The 23,363-nt window shown below is 48.8% G+C and overlaps 2 protein-coding genes across 2 annotated transcripts in view; one reads left to right on the top strand and one right to left on the bottom strand.

Annotated features, from left to right (window-relative positions):
- BAZ1B (bromodomain adjacent to zinc finger domain 1B) overlaps positions 1-9,154 on the top strand; it is a 74,383-nt gene extending 65,229 nt beyond the window's left edge. Inside the window, exons 14-19 of the mRNA XM_070412769.1 lie at positions 1,906-2,053; positions 3,106-3,253; positions 5,027-5,133; positions 7,271-7,419; positions 8,329-8,432; positions 8,709-9,154. Coding sequence (XP_070268870.1) covers positions 1,906-2,053; positions 3,106-3,253; positions 5,027-5,133; positions 7,271-7,419; positions 8,329-8,432; positions 8,709-9,066 — 1,014 coding nt within the window. The 3' untranslated portion in view covers positions 9,067-9,154. The remainder of the gene's footprint in view (positions 1-1,905; positions 2,054-3,105; positions 3,254-5,026; positions 5,134-7,270; positions 7,420-8,328; positions 8,433-8,708) is intronic.
- Positions 9,155-15,550: 6,396 nt separating this feature from the next.
- Positions 15,551-17,675, bottom strand: FZD9 (frizzled class receptor 9). The gene has a single exon (XM_070411545.1). It carries the CDS (start codon positions 17,673-17,675, stop codon positions 15,897-15,899), a length of 1,779 nt encoding a protein of 592 aa, XP_070267646.1. The 3' UTR covers positions 15,551-15,896.
- Positions 17,676-23,363: the final 5,688 nt, after the last annotated feature.

Genomic DNA, 23,363 nt, shown 5'->3' with positions numbered 1-23,363 from the left:
TCCAGTGTTTTTATTAATCCTCACCAGAGGATATTTTTCTATTGATGTTTAGAGAGAGTCGAGTGAGGGGGAGAGACAGAGAGAAACATCAATGTGTGAGAGACACATCGATTGGTTGTTACCCACACACACCCTTACCAGCTTGCAACCGAGCTATAATGTCCTTGACTGCAATCGAACCTGTGACCTTTCAGTCTTGCAGGCTGACACTCCTATCCACTGAACCAAACCAGCTAGGGCTCAGTTTTTTTATTTTAGAGGCCAAATGAGCTATTGAGTACTCAAATTTAAAATTTATAAGCAATAAGTAAAGGAAGTAAAAAAGCACTATATGCTAAGATTTTCTTGAAAAGGTGTGCGTCTGACTATCCACTAGAGGACAGCAAAGCCCATTTTAGCCATTTTCTATCTGTTTTCCATAGCACTCTTTTAAAGAAAGTCTATGGTACCATATGTTAGCTCTCCATTACAACAGGGGGGAAAACTAGCAGCTGTCATAATGGACCCCATGTCTTATTGACGCACTCTGACGAGGGAAGGAAGGAAATTGTGCTGTACAGTATTTCGAAGGCAGATGTTGAAATACCCGCAGTTGGAGATTGGAATAAGGAATTGAGTCAATTTCCCCTAGAACTTTAGCAGCCTCTTAAATAGACTTTTTTGGTATGTTTACATGATCCTTGCTATTATTCATAAATGTATACCTGTGAAGTGCTCTGTGGTTCTTTATTTCTGTAGGAAAGAGAAAGGACAACATTATTTTCTCTCCCTCACACCACAGCTTTAGAAGTGGCTCAACTATCCTTCTCCCTTGGCAGCTATTGTAAAGCCTATGGCTTTCCAGGATAACTGGACTCTCTTATAGGAGGAAGACTATATTCCTTAAAATAGACCTCTTTGCCTAGAGCAGGGCAGTGAAATCCAGCAGTAGTGTTGTCAGTTAGCTAGAGCTAGCCCAAGTTGTAAAAGTATCAGGGATTGCTAATCCACTTTAGTTCACTCATGACAGTTGAGCAATATGACCTCCACAAGGTTGATGATGCTAAGATAACCTAGTCTCTCAGTTTCTGCTGAATTGCCTAAGCTTTACCTTATCTCTTGTATTTTCTGACTATCTGAGAATGATAACCCCCCACATTAGCATTTGTTTAGGTAGATGCTCACCATAGGAAAGAGAGTTAGTTGTGTTTATCATCAAAATTGCTGATTATATTTTCCACCATCCTATGTTTTGCTTGGCTGATTCTAATTTAATTTGCATTTTATGATCATGGAGAAGGCAATATGCAGAGATTAACTGCCCAGAATGAAGTCAGGCTAACTTCTGGGACTTTCAAATTTTCACTTAACTTAGAAGTTGGTGATAGTGTCTAAAGGAATATGTTGTATCAACACTTAATAGTTTGTTTTTTATTGATTGATTTTAGAGAGAGGAAGGTACAGAGAAAGAGAAACATTGATTTGTTGTTCCACTTATTTAAGCATTCATTATTTGATTCTTTTATTTGCCCTGACTGAAGATCAAACCTGCAACCTTAGTGTATTGGGACAATGCTCTAACCAACTGAGCTACCCGGTACTTTCATACTAAAAAGTGTTCCTGCTTTTAAATGACACTGAATCTTTAAGTGGTTTTCACTAGAAGAGATGTGTCTCCAGTTATTTCCCTCCCTTAATTCTTTATGTGACCTTTGGCAAGTATTTTCACACCCTCTTTAGAGCCTTGGTTTCTTCTATAAGATTTATAAATGAGTTAGACAGGAGGAGCTGTAGGAGGAAAATGTACTCAGAATTCTCTGGTATCTACCTATTCCTCTTTCAGTGTAAACTCTGTCAGTATTATGTGAAAAATTCATGTCTTTGAGGTCCCTGTAGTAATACTGGCCTGATTTGGTCTCTGTTTAGGTTGCATCTGCTCTGGAAAAATGGAAGACAGCCATCCGTGAAGCTCAGACCTTTTCCAGAATGCATGTTCTACTTGGGATGCTTGATGCCTGTATCAAGTGGGATATGTCAGCAGAAAATGCCAGGTGCAAAGTTTGTCGAAAGAAAGGTAGGTGTATTTAGGTCAGTGCTGCTTATTTGAATGTATCAGGAACTGTGACTAGTTAACCCAGATCTTTTCTCCCCTAAAGAATTTTGCGTACACAAAATTTTATGTGGTGGGACAGTTATTACCTGCTGGAGTTCTATAATAAAATGCTAATCTGAAATCACATATCCACAAATCAGAGTAGGCCCTTTGTTCCCCAATATTGAGTATAAAATAAGAGCAGTTGCTTTCCAATCTTTAAATTCTATACAAGGAAGAAAATTAGTTAACCTAAACATTTTAATCTTACTGTCTGAATTTTATTCATCTGTGAAGTAGGACAGGTGCTACCACCAGAGGGCAGTACTTGTATTGTACATTGTGAAGAATACTCAGGTTTGGGTTTTCCAGCAAGAATTCTACACAGCAAAGGCATTTGGGAACCGTTTAATGCTGAGAGCTTTCTAAGTCCATGTGTGTAAAAGGAACGTCACGACTAAAAGCCTCCCTCAGTGATTCACTTTTCAGTGGCTAAAATTCTTTTGTGAATTTGGTTTGAATTTAATTTCCAAAAACAGTTTCCCTAAGAACTGATTTAGAATGAAGGTTGGGGAGGGGAAATGGCCATGGTAAGTTGGTTCAGTGTATTTTCAAATGTAGGGAAACAAGTGTTTTAAGAGAGTCATACCAGATACGAGTTGGGAAGTGTTTAGGGGGTCCAGAAGGAAGAAGGGCAGAAAATGTAATACTTCATAGGGAATTTATGTCTTAGTGGGAAAGGAGCAGCAAAATTTCCTGCTATCACTGTTTTTTTGCTGCCTCTTAATAAATGTTAACTGTCCTGTCCTAGCTCTGGGTAGATTTTGGAATATAAATCAGGAGACCTAAGCCACAGATTAATATGTGCTACATTTCTTTTCAGAAAGTGACTACATTAAAAAAAACATGTAGTAGCATTGTACTAGAATGTTTGTTCCTTCTGTAGTGTTAATTGAGGGCGAGTGGCTCTTTCTTCCAACTCCTTGACTGTTGCCATGTTCCCGACAGTGCCATACAAGTTTATCTTCTTGCAGGTGAGGATGACAAACTGATCTTGTGTGATGAGTGTAATAAAGCCTTCCACCTGTTTTGTCTGAGGCCGGCCCTCTATGAAGTACCAGATGGTGAGTGGCAATGCCCAGCTTGCCAGCCTGCTACTGCCAGGCGCAACTCCCGTGGCAGGTGAGAATTCTTCTCCCAAAAACAAATGAATAAATAGCTGTTATAATTAGGCTTCAGTTATTCAAACTGAATGACTTTAAGGAGCTTTAATTTAAGTCCATCTATTGGGTATGGAGCCTGATCATTTAAGGTATAATAGGAACTCAAAGGGCTCTGATTTCATTTTAGCTTAATGTTGACATTTCTAGTTTCATTACCAGTTATGTTCTCTATCTTCTTGACCATACCTTCTAAAATGACAATATATCTCCTTCTGCCCCTTGCCCATTTCTTAATTGGTGATTATGTCTGCAACCACCAAATCCTGAAACAAATTACTTTCCCTACTCCGACCTTCCTTAACATGATTAGAATTTGGTTGTCAACTTGGACATCTTCCTCTCCTTTGTCTTCCATAGTCATTCATTTGTCAGATGTTATCAAGTCAGTGTCCAGATGTCTTATGAATCAATCTGCTGTCCATTCTCCAAGGTCCCTGTTGTCACTGGCCCTCCTACATCTCTCACCTGGGCTCCTCAGTGGTTTCTCAACTCCTTACCTCATATCTTTCACCCTCTTATTCTTCCAGCTTTAGTGATGAGACCCGAATAGGTTATAAAAGGCAAAGACCTGCTTATGTCACTTTACTATTCAAAAACATCAATCTTTACATTTCCTCTTTAATAAAGTCCAAACTCCCTAGCCTAACTTTTGAGACTCTTACTGTACAATACTGGCATATGTTTTTATGAGCCCTCCTTCCCATATCTGTGCGCTTGTTACAAACTGTTCATTGTGCGTCCTTGCCTCTTGTGCTTTCCTCCCAAGTGGGAATATTCTCTCTTCCAAGTACTCCCTCATTTTACTGGGTGTAAACTACCGAAAATTTTGTGTTCTCTTGAAGTGTCCTTACATCCTTAGAATTAATTGTTCCTCTTTGTGTTTCAGCTGGGTGTTCAATATCTAAGACAGCATTTTGGTGCATTTGATTGTCTTCCCATGAGATTGTGAATGCCCTGAGAGTAGAGGTGGTGCTTTGTTCTTCACCCTAATTTCAATAAGGCCAAACACAGGGCTTTGTAAAAAGGAGGCACCTAATATTTGCCAAGTTAATACAATTGTTTTCCACATTGAAATTTGAGGTTGTAAAAGGGCAGCTTATAGGCACTTTGGCTTGGTCTCTCTTTGAAAGGGCAGAGCTGTTTGATCCTGACCTCACCTAACAGTATTACTCAGTTATTTCTCACTCCATTCCAGCTACACTTAAGAGAGATGAGGCATGCTGTTCTGAAATGGTGGGGCTTTGGACCAGCTGTTCTGAGCTGGGATTACCATTGCTTTGATGTTATGGTCATCTGCAAGCTGTTTCAGCTCCTGGAAGGGGGCCATCAAGGTGGAGTAACACCTGTCTGGGCTTTTATTCTTTCAGTCCACCCCAGAGTTGGGGACACATTTTAATACCTTAAATGTTACAGTATCTGGCTGTTTTTGTGAGATAAAAGAAATAAAATTTTGAATTGTTTTGAGGTGGGGGGGGTACATTTTGGTCTTGATTTCTGTTGCCATTGGTGTCTTATCCAAAGCATTTGGGGCCTGGTCGGGGAGGTATGCTGTTGAAGCTTACGTTTTCATTCTACTTCCTGTGTCCTGGCCTGGATTCAGTTTACCTTCCTCATCATCAAATCTGCCCAGTGTGTGAAGAGGGAAAAGTTGCTGGGATCCGTATGGGACTTGATCCCCCTAGGAACACTTTGGCTGAGAACCAGGTTCCCTGTATGCTTTTTCACCTCTCAGGAATTACACAGAAGAGTCTGCTTCTGAGAACAGCCAAGATGATGAGAGCAGTGAAGAGGAAGAAGAGGAGGAGGAGGAAGAAGATTATGAGGTGGCTGGTTTGCGATGTAAGTATTCAGTTTGCCTTCATCTTCCTTTTCTCACATATTGTGGCTGTTGGGGTGACTTCATTGCCATGGTTTTAAATGGGTTTTCAAGGTGCCATTTAACCACCTTCCTATTAGGAGGTTGGGTAGCTTCGTCTCAAGAACATTAATTTATGGTAGATTCACTTGATCCACGATTTAGTAGAATTCAAGGTACCAAGTATGTTTATGACAAGCCTCTGATTCTGAACCCCTCGTTGTCTGGGGACAATGAGTAAAGAAGGTCTAGTTCCATTGCCCTCTCCTAACAGTTCTTTTGCCTCTGTTTTAGTTCTGTTTTCAGAGAAGTAATTTTTCCTTTGTTTTTCACTTGCCTATAGAGTTCAGGGCATAGCTTTGCTAGTTTGAAAAAGAATGCCGGTTTTTCATAGCTTAGGCATAAAGTTGTTAGGAAGGTTCGTATATGTTTCACATTAGATGCCAGTAAGGGGAGAAAAAGGCCTCATCATTTACCCTTACCTCGCTGACTCTTTATTTTGTGTGACTCTTTGAGAGTTTTGTTGTTTTCATGGTTAAACTGGAAGTTCTGTAATTTACCCTTAGCCTCCCTCTTTTCAAAACATATCCTTCTTTGTAGGTTAGTAGAAAAGAGACACAGATCAAGATTTTGATGAGCTCTTGAAGAGATGATATAATTCCCAAGATCATAGCACTCTGAATGATCAGAGTTAGTATAAGGAGAGAGACGATGCTTGGCATGATCAATCTCTTACTTCAGTAGTGCCGCCAAACCTGAGGGCCTGGGCTTACACACCTGCTCCCATCTCTCTAGTCCTGAAGGCTTTTAATTTGGGACACCTCAATTTCACTCATTCCTATTGGCATGATTTTCCAGGTATCCAGGGTGAGGAGACAAGCAGTCCATTAACCTTGCATCACACAGAGACCAGCATCTACTGGCTGAAAGTTGTGGTTCAGATGCGTGTTTGTCTGGAAGCAGATTCTGAATATAGCTGTGTACTGATTGTTTTATTTTCAAACTAGTGATTGCTTTCTACTTCTGAGGTGTTGCTCTCTTTCCAAGAATTGTTTCCTTTCCAGGTTTCAAGGGCTGTTTCTATCAAAAGGATGTAGGAAGTATTTAAAGCATTTTGTCTACTCTGCCTTTTAGACCACCAAAGATGTGGTTCTCTAGTTCAGCTCAAGTCTGGGGTTGGTGTCTGTTCCTAACATCCCAAAGTTTTATCCTTGGCACCAGCTGCTTACCCTGTTCCTAGCCAGGTCTTGGGCTTGAGACCCTGGAATAGCCAATGAAGGGTTAACATTATTTATTCCTGTATCACTGCCTCTGTATGCCCCTATGTCTGTCCAAATGTCACCTTCCCGTTTTCCAGGGAAAATTTGTTTAGTAGAGAAACCTTGAGCTAATCCTTCCGGAGCGTGGTATATTGAGGAATGTTGGTTTGTGTGACATTAAGCACCTGATGTAAACCTGAGACACAAGTGGTCTTGGGTGCCTTTGTATTTATTCTTTCTTCTCTCTTTGGGGATCCTAGGCAGCTTTTTATGGGAGTGACCTAGATGACTGTCTATGGTTTTCAGAAATGCAAGAGAGCAGGACTGATGCGATCCCTAAATTGTATTCAATGAGAAAGACTTTACATAAATACTTGACATAAGTATCAGCTTTTCTCTAAGAAAAGATAACTCTGGGAATTATAAAACAGGATCTCTCCTATAGTCAAGTTTCATCTCACATGTAAATGCATTACACTCTTTCAGGCTGAGTGTGGGCTGTAGTAATTCCAGGCAGACCTGTAGCAAATGGCCTCTCCTTCTGAGTGAGTCACTTACAATTGACTCCTTCAAGAGCCTCATTCCCAGGAGTAACTGAACAGGGTGGGGCCAGAGGATAGAAGCACTGAAGGAACTGACCTGAGGAGGCTCTTAAAAGGTCTTTGGCAGTTGATGAAAGGTATTCATTCCTCATCTACTACTGCTCCCTTCACAATGTCCTGTTAGACAGGACAGGAGATAGCAAAGAGCACTCTGTAACCCAAGGAAGCCATTGCTTTGCTTGTCCGATTATCTCCTCATTCCATAACATGCTTCCGTCATCCTCAGTTGTTCTCCTCTCAGTCTGTATTTTTTATTTCAGTGAGACCTCGAAAGACTGTCCGGGGCAAGCAGGGTGTCATCCCCCCTGTGGCAAGGCCAGGCCGACGACCAGCTAAGAAGCCACATCCTATTGCCAGGAGGTCTCAGCCAAAGGCACCACCTGTAGATGACACTGAGGTTGATGAGCTGGTAAGAATTATTTATCATTCTGCCTCTAATGTTTCTGCTTCTTATCCCCCACTCCAGCATTAGGAATTCATCAGGCAACAGGTGGGAGCCTCCCCCTCTCCTCCCTCCTCCCTCCTCCCTAAATTTGGAGGCTGATGGGAGGGCCTATAGGCAGACAAGGCAGCAGGCCCTCCAGGAACAGCTATGTCCGGCATTCTCCTGCTGTAGCCTGCAAACATTGTCTCCTGTAGTTAACAGGCAGCCTGCGACTTGTTAAGGATTTTAAAATAGTATCCATGTGTCTCCAGTGGCTCAGAGGGGCTGGGTCTCCATTGTGGGAATGTCAGCAATGTCGGAGCCTCATTTACTCTCTGGTCTTTTGCTGACAGTTGTTATGGGAGGGACATTACCCTCCCCTCTGCTCCTCCACTGTGATTGTAGTGGTTTTGCTTTAGACTTCACTTGAGCTTTAAAGAACAAAAAGAGGCCCTTGAAAACTTGATTGTTTTGACAGATCAAATTGGGGTTGGGATGGGCTGGGGGCATAAAGCAAGCCATTAGGGAGCTCAAAGAGCAATGAGAGATCCTCCTACTTACCCAGCCCTAACCTCTTCAACTCTGTGGCTCCTTCTTCTTCGAGTCACAGCCTGCAGCGGGAGAGCATAGGAAAGGAATTGTACCTCTTGCCTTTCTTCCCTGAGACTCCCTACTCACACAGAATTGTCTGCCAGTGGCACCCACAAACGGTCTGGTTTTCTGCAATTGCTTGCTTATATACAGCAGTGTCATCATCATCCCAGGTCCATCTGCTCTTAAGAAAGTGGTTGAGCTCTTTCTTTCTCTCTTTTTTAAAGCAGATATATACATTTTCTGTTTTGTCCACTTTTCTTCTCTTGGATCTGTAATAATGTCTTCTTCCATTGGCACCAGGTGCTTCAGACCAAACGGAGCTCCCGGAGGCAAAGCCTGGAGTTGCAGAAGTGTGAAGAGATCCTCAGCAAGATTGTGAAGTACCGTTCCAGCTGGCCCTTCAGGTAATAGCTCTGTGTTCTCACTGGCTGAGGCAGTGCTCATTTGAACCCCTAGGAACGAATCTGATCCCTTCCTTTCAAGACATGTCTCAGTGGCAGGGGATTGATGTTCCAAACTGGTAGAGACAGCTCTTAGTGCAAAGTGAACACACCTTCTCTGTGCCTCCCAGGTGGCTGATCTCAGCGGGGTGGGCCTTCTGTGGCTAATGGTTTAACAGCAAAGTTTCTGTCCGTTGTGTCAAGGCTGTGCTGATATCTCCATTTGGGGTTTCTCCACAGGGAGCCTGTGACCAGAGATGAGGCTGAGGACTACTATGATGTGATCACCCACCCCATGGATTTCCAGACAATGCAGAACAAATGTTCCTGTGGGAGCTACCGCTCTGTGCAAGAGTTTCTTACCGACATGAAGCAGGTGTTTACCAACGCTGAGCTTTACAACTGCCGAGGCAGCCATGTGCTAAACTGCATGGTGAAGACAGAACAGTGTCTGGTGGCTTTGTTGCATAAACACCTTCCTGGCCACCCATATGTCCGTAGGAAACGCAAGAAGTTTCCTGACCAGTTTACTGAAGATGAAGGGGACAGTGAGCCAGAGACCATTGGACAGTCTAGGGGACGAAGACAGAAGAAATAGGTGGGGCCCTGGTAAGGGAGAGGGAGCTGAGGTTCGGGAAATGGAGGTGAGAGCAAGGGAAGAAGAGTGGGATGGAGAAGAACATGGAAGGGAGGATATCACAGGGAGTCCTGAAATGCCTGTTGTCCCAAGCTTGTGCTATTTTTCTAAAACTCTCCATAGAGCCTTAATCAAGCAGAGCTGTTTGGAGAGCGTAATATTGGGTTGGTCTCTGCCTAGAAATATGGTGGTAGACCTTAACCTACCCTTTCTGAGAATTTCCATGAAGAGCCCAAGGGTATGAACCCAATTCCTTTCCCTTCCTACCCAAGATCCCTTCCACTTTGGCCACCACAATAGTGCCAAGCCCTTTGGTCTCCAGGGGCGGGATTACTGTATTACACAGAAGGATCAAGTATAACCAGGCCAGTTAGGTGGTGTGGCTTTTTAAAAATCTATATTTATATACAGCCTTCTTTCTTTAAGCCCATACTCTGTCTCTTCCCCCCTTCCCTCTCAGGTGACGGTATTAGTGAGTGCCATACAGAATTCTGTATTCACCAGCATCATGAAACAGTTGTGCTCTTTTGAATTGATCTTGGCAGAGTAAAGGGACATGTCCTAGAGCCATTCCTGAATACCCTTCCTTCCCCTTCTTTGTGACAGTTCTCTCCCCACTTCCACCCACCACACCCTCCAGAAAACAAACTAAGGCACTTCACGGAGAGACTGGAGCCCTGCTTATAATCATGCATATAATCTTTAGTTTGATGGATCTGGCCAGAGGGGTGTTGGAGCCCAGCCCACCCACATACCAGACAAGCTCTTAGGGGAGCAGAAGAAAAGCAGGAAGGATTGAAATGTTTAATTTTTTTAATTGACTTTTCTAGTTATTAAAAATTGCTTGTTTTAGCAGTGATATTGTATAAAAACATCTTGTAAAATATTTGTCATCTTGCTTTGGCACATGTACAGTACAATTTATATGATAATGTGTTTGCTTTCCTTTGCCCCATCTCCTCCCTCAGCCCATCCTCTCTCCTTCAGAGAAGTGGGTTGGAGGCTTATCACAGCAATCAGTGTGACCTGGGGGGGAGGGGGCATCCCCCCGCCTGCCCCTGTGGCTGTTCTCCCTTCTCCATTCCCATTTTCACCCCCTCCTCCCATGCCTTTACTCCCTGAGAACCTGAATCTTTCAGGGGTCAGTGTCAGTGGGAGTAGAGATGGGAGGAGAAGTTAGGCAGCCCCTTCCGACAATGACTCTAGCACTAGTGGTTATATTTAGGCAAAAGTTTGTAGTCTTCTTTCCCTTTTATGGAAGATTTTGATAAAAAATGCAAAACAGGGTTTAATTTTTTTTTTCTATCAACTTTGAATTGGAAATTTGGATCACCTAGGTTCTCCTGTATCTATTTAAATGAAGGGAAAAGAATTCCACCAAGGGGATCGCAACTTAGAGAATTTGGGAATAAAGCCTCTTAGTATTAAACTTCAAGGTGTGGTCCCTGCCTCTCCCCTGTCCTCTTCATTCAAGGACTTTGGGGATTTGCTCCGGTGGCTGGTGGATAGGTTTACTGTCCCCTTTCCACAGGCTTGGAGTTAGCACTGACATTACAATTTCATAATCCCAGCCACCAACACCTCCTGCCTCTTACCCTAGAGCCAGTCTGTTCTTGTTAACAGTAAGAATCCTGTGTTCCCACTTCAGTGATACCTGAATTTGTTGTTTTTTAATTGTCTTAAAGGAGGAAGGGCCCCATTGAGGGGTAAACTTGTAATAAATTGGAATTTCAAATAAACATTATGTACTTGTGTTTATAAAGAAAAAACAATGCTGGTGACTCTTTCTTTGTGCTCCTTGGGGTGCTAGTGGATAGTATATAGTCTGAGTCCTCAGTTTTCCTACTGAGTCTTAGAACCAGTTATTCCTCAGCATTGAGAGGACCTTTGACTTAGTCTTTTTTTTTTTTTTTTTTTTAATGTTTTTATTTATTTGGGAGAGGGAGAGAGGAATGGAAACATCAATGATGAGAGAATCATTGATCGGCTGCCTCCTGCATGCCCCCTACTGGGGATCGAGCCTGCAACCCTGGGCATGTGCCCTGACCGGGAATCAACTCCTGGTTCATGGGTCGACCCTCAACCATCTGAGCCACACCGGCCGGGCTGACTTAGCCTTTTTAACCACAGGTTAGAGCCAGCTTCTCATTTCCTTGCTTCCAGGAGACATTTCTGATGACCCGGGTACAAAGTAAGACCTTCGTTTTCCCTGGCCTTGTCTCTGTCCGAAACCCCCCAACATTTTATTTGAAATTACTAAGAATTAGAGGAAATTATTTTTTTAAGTCTTCACTATAGAAATTTATGTAGATTTTTAGTTAATTTTGGGGAAACTCCTGACATTTTAAAAACTTTCTGGGAGTCCTGGTCAGTGTGCTAAGTGGTTAGAGCATCAGCCTGCGCACAAAAGGGTCTTGGGTTTGATTCCTGGTCAAGGGCATGTACCTGGGTTGTGGGCTCCCTCCCCACCCTCAGTCGGGGCATGTGTAGGAGGCAACCAGTTGACATGTCTCTTTCACATTGATGTTTCTCCCTTCCACTCTGGAAAACAATGGAAAAAATATCCTTGGATGAGGATTAAAAAAAAAACTTTCAAGGAAAATTTCAAACACAAAAAGAGTAAATATATAATGGATTCTCATGTACTCAGCTTCAACAATTCTACCATGTAGCCAATCTTGTTTTCTCTGTACTTTTTTTTATGCTGGAAGTTTTATAAAGTCCAAGTGGTTGATTCAGGTAGTCACCGCTGGGTGGCAGCTTACCTATGGACTTCAAAAGTTTTGTAGAGCCACTGCATGCTCCCATTTATTGAGAAAAGAAACTACCAATTCCTGACCACCTGAACCCAAGCCCTGGGTGTGGGTTCTGCCATTGACTCATTGTGTGGCCTTGCTGAATGCGGGCTTTGAGCCAGGCCTGCCCTGAGCACTTGGGGATTTTCCGTCCTGCAGGGGAGGAAGCAGTTTGCCCCAAGGTCAGATTGGTTTGATCAGCCCTCAGGCTCTGGAGAAGGGGCTGTGTTACCTGTGAGCATTTTCTACACACAGTTGGACTCCCACCTCGTGTGTATGCAGTTCTGTCCCTCAGGCAGGTTCCTAGGATAGTGCTGTTGGGACCGTGGGTCTGTATCCTGGTCCTGCCCAACCTTGAGAAGCACCCTTTCTCCCTACTTCTTCCCCGGGGGTGTGACCTTGGGGAGCCACCTAGTTTTGGTTGAGTATTATAAAGGGGGACAAAAACTTACCCTTTGTTGTTAATTCTCACATGATATTTTCCCATTGCTTTTCAGAGAGTGGAAGGGTGGGGAAAGAGAAGCATCAATGTGAGAGACACATCACTGGTTGCTTCCTTCATGTGCTCTGCCCCAGATCAGGGAGGGAACCGGGAATCCAAGTACATGCTCTTGACCCAGAATTAAATCCTGGACCCTTCCGTGCACCAGCCAAAGCTCCAGCACTGAGCCATACCAGCCAGGGCGAGAACTTTTATTCTTGAAGATGGGTATGAATCATTACTTCTGAGAACCAACTAAGGCCTCTCCCTCATCCTGACTTCTTTTTCCTCAAACCCTGTCTCTGGGGAGGAGGTACAGTCAGGGGTGGCAGTGAGGTGGGGTCTGGATTCCAAAGCCACCACTTGGGCAGGGAGCCAGGGTCTCCTTGGCAGGGGTGAGAAAACTCAGGGGAGGTAGAAAGAGGTTTGCCCTCCTGTTAACAGCTTCCATTCTCACCAGGGCCTTGAGGCCTTTTTTACACCCAGGACTGCTCTGGAATGCTGGGACTTTCCCTTTCAGGGTGGAACTGATAGCAGCTACTGACCACCGAGGCAGGTCAATCTGACCTCCTTGCTGACTCCTGTGAACTGACCTAAGAAGTTCCCTTATAAACTTTTGAACAATAATAGATACAGAGGCAGAGCTGCCTCACACAGATTGTCAAACTGCAGCGGGAAGGCTGGGGAGGGTTGGGGGGCAGGAGGGAGGGGGGTAAGAGATCAACTGAAGGACTTGTATGCATGCATATGAGCATAACCAATGGACATAAGACACTGGGGGTAGGGGAAGCCGGGATATTGTCAAGGGCGGGGGAAAAAAGGACACATATGTAATACCCTTTGTAATGCTTTAAGCAATAAAAAAAAAAAGAAGTTCCCTTAACTCAGGCTCTCCCAGCCACAAGTTCAGACTGACGTGCTGTGGTGCTCTGAAGACCCACCTGCTGGGCCACCAGGGCCACTGAGGGGAGGGGCTGGAGGCACACAATGAACAGTCTAGCAGGTGTTAATTTCTGAGGCATTTTGGGGGGCTCTGGAATTACTTGTCTTGGGGTGTGGAGAGACCCTGCTTTGGGAGGGGCTTCTTTGGACAAAACAACCCCAGGTTACAACATCTGCTGTTCCCCTGGGATGTGGTGGTGGTGGAGGAAGTCACAAAAGTTCTGGAGGCTGCAGACCACCTACCTGTCTGTGTGAGGAGCCAGCCAAGTCCTCCACTTTCCCCTATCTGTAAAGTGGGGAGAGGAGGACCAAATTGAGGACTTCTGTAAGAGGCCTTTAATAACTGTTTCCTTCTTCTCCTCTAGGGTCTGGGACGTTTCTATAGTGTCTCCCAGTGCTGGCAAGGTCCATCCTCCCTCCCTCCCAAGTACTGGCCCATGTGAACCATCTCAGGCTCAAAGCAGACAGGGCCCCCTTGGGGCTGGTCCTGACTACCCCTCCCCCCAGTCCCCACCCGCCTCCTAGTTGTTCTGGAAGCCAGTCTGGTTTCTGCTGAGTGAAACATAGCCAAGGACCCCCCTCCCTTGTCCAATGACTGGCAAGGAATAGCGTGAACTGGTGCCATTTTGATGCTAATTCTTCCCTCCACCCTTCACATTTGCCTTTTTCTTACCATCTCCGGAATCCTTTTGCTCCAGCTGCCCGTCCAGTGCAGGCCCTTTAGCAGCTTCAGCTCCACCCGCTCCCTGCAGACCTGGCCTATAAGCCTAGCTTGGTGCAGCCACTGCCCCTCCCACTCTGAACTTGGGCCCCTGTCACTATCAATAAGCTCATCCTGTCTCACTCAAGGACCCTCACAGGGAGAGTTACAAGGTGTTACGGTCATTTGGCTTCATTGATCGAAGAAGGCACAGGGACCTACTGTGTGCTCTGTGAAAAGGGAAGGATTAAGATGGGGAAGGCATTCCACATGTAAGAGACACAGAAGCAAAAAGGCACAAGGGTTGCAAAATTCCCCCAGAGGTCAGTACTGTTATATGTGATGAGGGACAGCCCTAAACCCATCTCAACTCCTAATGGAACTGTCGCTGGTTTTCAACTGGATTCTCTCTTGCCCTGTGAGATGGGTGATTGGTGCAGGGCAAGAACTCTGTCCTGAGAGGCTCTGGGTTTGGGGGGCTGACCCCTACCACTGAAATGAAGCTACTGACCTTGGGCCTCCCCTTGGCTCCAAAGTGAGGCCGGCAGCGGAACTAGATCCTTGGGGCCTCCTGGCAGTGACAATGAATGCCACTGTGCCATACACCCAGGGACAGTAACCAAGACCCTCACATCGCTCGAGGTGAGGGTCTCAGTGGCCACAGCTGAGGCCATGATGGGGCCCTGTAGTCTAATCCCAAGCTGATGGGGGTCCCATGGACCTTTTCCTAGCCCCTGGCATCCATGCATACTGCCTTGTACCTGCCCAATTTATTATTGCTGCTCCCGTACCTCAAATCTTTCCACAGCTTCTTAGGAGCTGAAGGCCCAATTCCCACTACTCGGGTTCCCATCTCTATGTCTATGTCTGCTACCAAGAGGCCCATATACCAGTCTAGTCCCATCTCTACGCCACCCAGAGAGAACCCCAGGGCCCCAACTAGGGAAGTGGGTGCACTGACAATCTTCAAAGGCAATACGGATGGCCAGACACCAGCCTCAGACCCCAGGGAAGACAGCAGTCTGGGCTACAGGAGGCAGTAGGAGCAGGGCCTGAAGCTCTGAGAACCTTTGAGATAGACCGATGCCCTCATTTTCTACACAAATGAGGAAAGCAGTCTGAGAAAAGGAAGACTTACTAAACACAACCCCCAAATAGGCTAGATTCTCCAAGGCCAGAGATGAGGATGTCATCCCGGGGGATTCCCTGAGTATCCCAGCAGGCAGGCATCCCAGCCTCACTTTGCGAAGCAGGAACCCAGGCCTCAGAAATAGGCAAGCAGGTTGCCAACAGGAGCAAAGACAGGCAAAAGGGAAACACACACACACACACACACACACACACACACACGCAGACTCTGAGACTCTTGCAAAACACAGCTGTTCCATGGGGGACAGTCTCCTGATTGGTGGGGAGCCAGAGAACAGGGGCAGGGACCCACCCCAGCTCTGCTCACAAAGGAGATTCCTGCAGAGCCCCCGACCCTCCCACCTTCCCAGCCCAGAGAGGACTCAGGGGTGCCACATGGGGGTTTATTCCAGTCACAGCTTCCAGAGAAACTCAACAATAAATTACATCATTAAATAAACTCCCTGCTGGACCCTGCCCCCTCCTGCCCCTTCTCCACATGCTCCCCTGGGACACTGTGGGGACATAGCCAGGCCACCCCCTGCGTTAGGCCACAGGGGAGTGAGCCTCACTGGGTCCTCACATGTGAGGGTTGAAGGAGAGTCTCCCTGCCCTGGTCCTCAGCCCCCTTGCACTCACTTGCCTGACCTTGACAGCTGGGCAGCTGCTAGTCAGCTGTCTCCTCCAGGAGGGGGGGGGGGCGGTAGAGGAGGGGGCAACAGCCGCCCTGAGTAGGCCTGTGTACCTAGAGGTGTGTGGGGTTCTCCAGAGAGGGGTCCGTCTTAGTCATGTGCAAGACCACGGTGGGAGCTTTATAGTGGCAGTGGGTGCCACGGCCATAGCCTCCTGGGGCCCGGCAGGCCTTTGCCCGGGCCCGGCCAGCTGCCATCTTGCGGTGACACAGGCTCTGCCAGGTCTGGAACGTCTTGGAGCTCCAGACCCAGACACCGCTGGTTATGCCCACCACCAGCGACATGAAGATTTTTAGCATAAAGACAGCCACAGTGGGCACTGAGCCCCCTTGCAGCGAGCAGTCCCTCCGGCCACCCGGCACACTGGCTGGGGAACACAGCTGCTCTGTTGCCCGAAGGCGCCAGAAGTCCATGTTGAGGCGCTCATAGACGTAGCACACAATGACGCAGGTGGCAGGCACCGTGTACAGGATGGAGAAGACCCCTATCTTGACCATGAGCTTCTCCAGCTTCTCTGTGTTGGTGCCGCCTGTCTTCATGATCTTGCGGATGTGGAAGAGGGCCACGAAGCCAGTCAGGAGGAAGCTGGTGCCCAGCACCAAGTAGCAGGAGAGGGGCACCAGCACGAAGCCTGTGAGCGCGGCCGCGTCCATGCTGGCCACGTAGCAGAGCCCGGTCAGCTCGTCCCCGGCTACCTTGCGCAGCGTCAGGATCACGATGGTCTTCAGGGCCGGCAGGCCCCAGGCCGCCAGGTGGAAGTAGCTGCCGTGGGCCTCGATCGCCTCGTGGCCCCATTTCTTGCCGGCTGCCAGGAACCAGGTGAGCGTCAGCACAACCCACCACAGGGAGCTGGCCATGCCGAAGTAGTAGAGCAGCAAGAAGACGAGGGTGCAGCCCGTGTTCTCCAGGCCCTCCTGGATCACATAGAGCGCGCCCGCCTCCTGGTCGCAGGCCACGCTCTGGGCCCCGGCCACCGCGCGGATGAGGAAGGCCAGCGAATAGACGTTGTAGCACATGGAGAGGAAGATGATGGGGCGCTCCGGGTACTGGAAGCGGTGAGGCTCCAGCAGGAAGGTGAGGACGGTGAAGGCCGTGGAGAAGAAGCACAGTGCCGACCACACGGCCATCCAGACGAGCGCGAAGTCCTTGTCGCGCCGCGACCAAAACACCTCGACCCCCGGCGCGCAGCGCGGCGCGCAGGAGCGGCTCTTCTCGATGTACTGGAACTTCTCGGGGTTCTCGCAGGTGCCGCCGCCGCCGCCCAAGCCCGGGGCTGCCTCTCCGGGGGGCCGCGCGGGCCGCGGCGCCACGGGCAGCATGCCCAGGCCCTTGTGGGGTTCGGCGGGGCCAGCCGTGGCGTTCTCGGGCGCCTCCATGCAGAGCGCGTGGGGGTCGTTGCGCGTGGGCAGCCTGGCGCAGTCCAGCGAGTCCGGCCAGCCGAAGTTGAACTGCTCCATGATGGGCGCGCAGCGCAGCCGCGCCTGCTCGCACATGGGCCGGCAGGCAGGGATGGGCGTCGAGACCTGGTCGGTGCACATGGGCGCGTAGAGCGAGCACAGGAAGAAGCGCAGGTGGCTGTGGCAGCCGTACTGCACGAGCGGCGCGAACTCGGCCAGCTCGGCGGCGGCTTCGCCCTGCGACGTGTGGCCCAGCAGGTTGGGCAGACGGGTCAGGTTGTAGCCGATGCCGTGGCACATGGGGATCTCCACCGCTTGGCACGGCGGCGGCCCGCGCCCACGCTCCGGGTCGAAGCGGCCGATCTCCAGTGCCGCGCCACCCGCCGCCAGCAGCTGCCACAGCAGCAGCGCCCGGCGGAGCGGCGGCACGGCCATCCCGGGCTGCCCCGGCCGAAGGCGGGAGGTCGGCCCCGGCTCACTCGGGCCGCGCCATCCGACACCCCCATGCCCGCCCGCCTGGTCCCGGGGCGCGGGCCATCGCCGAGCCGCCCGCGTGTGTCCGGGCGCGGCTGGGCGCCCTGGGCAGCGCGCAGGAGAGCCACCCGAGGGAGAGAGGCGCCGAGTCTCCACCGCCGCTGCCACTCCAGCGGCCGCGGAGCCTGAGCCGGCGCCGCCTCCCTCGGCCGCGGCTACAAGCCTCGGGGTGGGGCGCCGGGCGGACAAGCCCAGAGGCGGGTCCTTCACGCGCCGGGTACGCCCCCGCCTGGGCTTTAAAGGCGCCGCGTCCCGCAGCCACCCCGGGGCAGGGCGGGGCGGCCCTGTGGGGCGAGTTGAAGCACCGCATGGTCTGCCCGCTCACAGCCGGTCATTTCCTTTCCCTACACGATCAGGATGACATTGGATGATTACGCCCCCTGCTTCCGTGGGCCTCACTCAAACCGTGGAGATGGGGAGAACTGTCCTTCCTGGGGTACAGATGGAACCACCAGGGCAGGACACAAGGCAGTAACTGTGAACCCCTAGGGATATGGTCAGTCTGTCGGTGACAGATGACAAGAAGGGAATGAGGCCCTGACCGGTTTGGCTCAGTGGACAGAGAGCCGGCCTGCGGACTCAAGGGTCCCGGGTTCGATTCCAGTAAAGGGCATATACCTTGGTTGCTGGCACATCCCCAGTGGGGAGTGTGCAGGAGGCAGCTGATCGATGTCTCTCTCTCATCGATGTTTCTGACTCTCTATCCCTCTCCCTTCCTCTCTGTAAGAAATCAATAAAATATATTTTTAAAAAAAAGAAGTGAATGGGGTCTGAGACTGAGGCCCCTTACTGCCCACCCCACCCACTGTACACGCCCAGGTTGGGAAGGTGTTTCTGAGGGGCTGGATTGTGGGGGCTCCCTAGGGTCCCAGAGCACCTCAGTCCTCCCACTTCTGCTCAGCCAGATACCCTCCATGGCCCCTGGGTAGCTCTGTGGGTGAAACCCAAGGGCATCCAGCACATCACCCAAGGGGCCCTGCTCTGGTTTGGGCCTCAAGTTGAGACTGCTGTCCCCACTCCTTTGCCCACCTCCCATCTGCCCTCACCCCCTAGGAGTATCTGGAAGACTCAGACTCAGATTCCACATGTGTGCTCAGCACAAGTTCAGTCCCCCTAGCAGCTGCTCAGGGATGCTTAGAGGATGAATGACTAAGGGAGTGACCTGCAGGAGGGCTAGGAGACTGACTGAGGACTTACGGGAAGCCAAGCAGCCCCACGCCAGGCATTTTAAACTCTCATAGTCCTACAAGGAACTCTGAGCCCATTTTACAGATGAGAAATTGAGGCTCAGAAAACTTAAGCTATTTGCCCTAGATTATAGAACTCACAAGGGTCAGGGTTGGCATTCAGGCTCTTCCACTGCATGAGGCTGCCTGTCCCCACCAGAGGAAGGGCTCCTGCCCAGCTGGCCCAGCTCACCCTTCTGTAGAGCCTGGCATGTGGTGGGGGCTCAAGAAGGAGTCGGGGCAGTGGCTGTAATTAGTGCTCACCCCCTCTAAGAGCTGAGCTAGAATGAGGAAGGGGGAAGGAAAGAAAGATGCTCTGCTGCAGGCGTGCACCCAGCCCCTTGTTCTTCACCGGACACGAGAAACTGGGCATCCAAGGAGATGCAGCCAGCACTGTGCCCAGTGCATAGTATATGCTCGGCTCCCCTGAGCCATGAGAGGTGCTGCTGCAAGATACTGAACTTCCCCAGGAGGTAGCGCAGGAGGGAGGTACCTTTGGAAAAAGGCTGTGACTTTGATCACCTGGTCAAGGAGAACAGAGGTTCATTGCCAAAATGCCAGTGGCCATTCCCCATTACACAGGGTGGCAGCTCTTGCTCATGGAGATGAGATGGCAGCAGAAACCCTTCAAGGCATAACTTCCCCACTTGCCTCTTCATTTCCTGCCAATCCCCCTCCTCCCCCCATTCCAACTCCTCCCGGGAAACAGCATGCCACCTCTGTCTTGCCTCCAACCCCCCCAGCACAGAGGCCCTTCTCTGCTGCTCTGGCTGCCCAGCACCACCTCCTAAGGGCAGCCCTCTGTCCTGGATGGAGTGGAGGCTCTGCTCTGTGGGCCCAGGATCCTTGCCCACCCACGGTCTGCCGACTTGTGCACTCACATACGCCATCCATTTCCCCCTCTGCTTCAATTCTAGCAGCTGCTCAAGGCCAAGGGGACACTTTCTTTTTCTCTGTATCTTGCCCTGAGGAGGTACAGTTGCATGGATGACAGTGGAGCATGACCCTGCCTCCTGAGCCCCTACATTATGGTGTTGGTGGGAGGAGGGGGCTCCAGAGCTGTCCCCTTTGCTGGCAGCTAGAGTGGGAAGCTCAGACTGGTGGAGGCTTCCCATTGTTCGGACTGGCTTGGGAACCAGGTCCCCCCCCCCCCCCCCCCCCCCCCCGCCTTGAGGGTGTAGAGGAATCAGGGGCCCTTCCTCTGGCAGTGTAATGGGGAGGGTGCCCCAGGAGCCAGGGGATGCCAGGCCTGTCACCATGGTAACAGCTGCTCTTGGGAAGCCAGAGGTGGGGAGGGGTTATGGAACAGCCCCTCCCCCATACAGATGCTGCCTGGGAGAGAAGAGGCCCTTTGGGCCGCCTGCCCACCCACCCGGCTTTGTCACTCGATCCCCCTCTTTACAAAGGTGGAACAATACCCCAGGCGCTCACTGAAAGGGAGACTATGAGGAGGACCGGAGGGGACTGGGAAGAGGGAGATTACCATCAACGCCCACCCCGTTTCTGCTCTACTGGGCAGAGGGGGCCGGAGGGGCAGGCGCGGTGGGAATGGAGTCCCTTTCCTGGGGGGAGACACCTCCCTTCCTGGGGCCCTCGGCTGTGAGCCAAGTTGCCCTGCATAAGTGGGAAGGGACACCTTCCTGACCTCTGTCCCCCTCCCACCACTCCGGTCTCCCTGAACTCCCCATCCTGAGGCCCTGCCTACCACATCCTCCCTGACTGTAGCCACCACTCCCCTCCACTGGGCAGATGCTGGTCCTTCCTTCCCAAACTCAGCTCTGATCTTGCCATTTACAGGACAACCCTCACCTGGCGCCCGCCTCTGTGCCCTGCACCCACCACACCTGTGCCCGTCTCCCCACAGGCCTGGGAGCGCCTGGGTAGCTTGTCACATGGCTTGGAAGGAGCTCTCATAAATGTATGAAAAGAATGTCATGAGGAGGGGGCCATAGATCCTTCTGGAAGAGGCTGACTACGAGTAGGGCCTGAGATTAGGAAAGGGATGTCGATTGGACTCTTGGGGACAGAGGTGTCTGTGAATAAACAGGAACTAGAAGGAGGGCCGGTCCTGTATTTCTTCCAGGTGCTCTGGACACCCCTCAGGAGGCACTATTGGTGATGGAGGACCCAGCAGTTACGTGGACACACCTGCTTCTGGGCAGGGGCGGGGTGTGGAGTGTCACTGCAGCCTGGGCAGACAGAGGTGAGCTTTGGCATGTGTGTGTGCTGTGTATGGGGGCATGAAGGGTGAACTAAGTGTGTGTGTGCACCCAAGGGCATGCAGGGGCCTGGTTATTCCCGTGTGTGCCTGCCCGTGCCCTGGCGGGGCTGGGTAAGACCCTCCGGTGGGCCTCAGGGAATGAGCCCACCTCCCTGAAGCTGGAGCCCTGGTACTCAATCAGTTTCCCTTTAAGGAGATGTCAAGGGCTGGACTAGACTGTTCCGTTTTTACTAAAGAAGTGTTTTAAAAATTCCTTCTTAGGGCTTTACACTTTTCACAACTAATTCAACATTAGAGATGAGCAGAGAAATAACACAATCATTTCTTCCTCTTCTTACATACAATCCCAGCACTCAGCTAATCAATATAGAGTTCAGACATCTCATCCGGGCTGGGGGCCCAGTGGTTGGAGCGTTGTCCTATACGTTAACAGGTTGCAGGTTTGACCCCAGGTCAGGGTGCCTACGGGAGGCAACCAATCGATGTCTCTTTCTCACATCGATGTCTCTCCTTCTCTAAAATCAATAAACATATATCTTTGGGTGAGGATTTTAAAAAAAGTTCAGGTATCTCTTTTGATACTTTTGTCTAGACTTTACAAACACTTGTGCTAAAATGGAATTAATATAGTACATTTCATGCCTCATTTTTTTCACCTAATAATCTATCATGAATCAATGGATGAATATATGGTAAAAATAAGTAAAATGTTAATGGTAGAATCTAGGTGGTGGACATTCAGGTGCTCACTATAAATTTTGTTAAACTTTTCTGTATATTTAAAGTTTTTCATAATAAAAGTATTTTTAAATTACTATCATAAATGTCTTTCCTTTTCAACACACACAGGGCCCAACCATTTTTTAAAAATAGTCACTCTGATCTTTACAGTGAGGATTATAAATTATTTAGCTAATCACCTTGGATAGACATTTAAGTGGCTTGTTCTGATATAGATCGGCCATGCAGATACTGGAGTATGTGTATCTGTAACTGGGTTCTGCAAACTGTGGTCCACAAGCCAAATCCAGCCAACTGGATTAAATAAAGTTTTATTGAAACACAGCCATGCTCACTGGTTTAGAATCTATGGTTCCTTTTGAGCTACAATGGCAGAGTTGAGTAATTTTCATAGAGACAAATGGCCCCTAAAGCTGAACATGTTTGCTATTTGGTCCTTTACAGAAGACATTTGCCGACCCCCGAATGGACCTGTACTTTTATTTCTATAGTACAGAGCCTGTGTCGATGGGTGTGTGAATTTTGCTGGGTTGATGGGTGTGTGAATTTTGCTGGGTCGATGGGTCTGTGAATTTTTTATAGCATCATTGAGGTACATTATTGATGTAAAATAAATGTGCACATATTTAAAGTATACAATGTGATGAGTTTTACCATATGGATATACTTGTGAAATTATTACCACAATTGACCCAGATATTATCTTCCAGTTAAAATGCAATTATCTTACTGGGAAGTAGTACATTAAAAAGTTAATAAGTGGTGTATATATAATAACTGGTCAATATAGGGTGAAATGAGCTTAAAAATAACTACCATTTATTGAGTATTAATTGACATCTCATTTAATCCTCAAGATACCCTATGAGGTGATTATTATTAATCCTGATTTTTAGATAAGGGAACAGCCTTAAAGAGAGTTAAAGCACGAGGGCAATGGGGGATAACGGCGGACATCTGTGATACTTTCAATAACAAAGATAAAAAAAGAGAGAGCTGAAGCAACTTGCTTAAAGGCGAGCCATAGCACCAGGATTAAAAATAAATAAATAAATAATAATACGAATAATATATTCTTTACCCCCCAAAAGTTTTCTTGTACTCTTCCTCCCCCTCTCAGATGACCACTGTAGATTAGTTTGCATTTAGTTTATGTAAATGGAATGTCCGTGTGATTTTATGGGAATGGTGGGTAGCAAACATTAATTGAGCACCTACTTTGCGCCCTACACAGCACATAGCCCAGACGGGGCTGGGTGCTGGGGACACAAGATGAACAGACAGGGCACCTGTCCTCTGGCTGCTCCTGGTCGCTGGAGTCACAGGTAGAACAGTGACAGCTCTGGTGTCAGCTGACATCCGTGATTAGAGAGGGAACCTGGGGCTGGGTTCGCAGAAGGT

Source organism: Myotis yumanensis, unplaced genomic scaffold (genome assembly GCF_028538775.1).
Source record: "Myotis yumanensis isolate MYYU_CA2020_CCGP unplaced genomic scaffold, mMyoYum1.0.hap1 SCAF_4, whole genome shotgun sequence".
NCBI lineage: Eukaryota > Metazoa > Chordata > Mammalia > Chiroptera > Vespertilionidae > Myotis > Myotis yumanensis.
The sequence above is the reverse complement of the archived record's forward strand: the minus strand, read 5'-3'. Positions and strand labels throughout refer to the sequence as shown.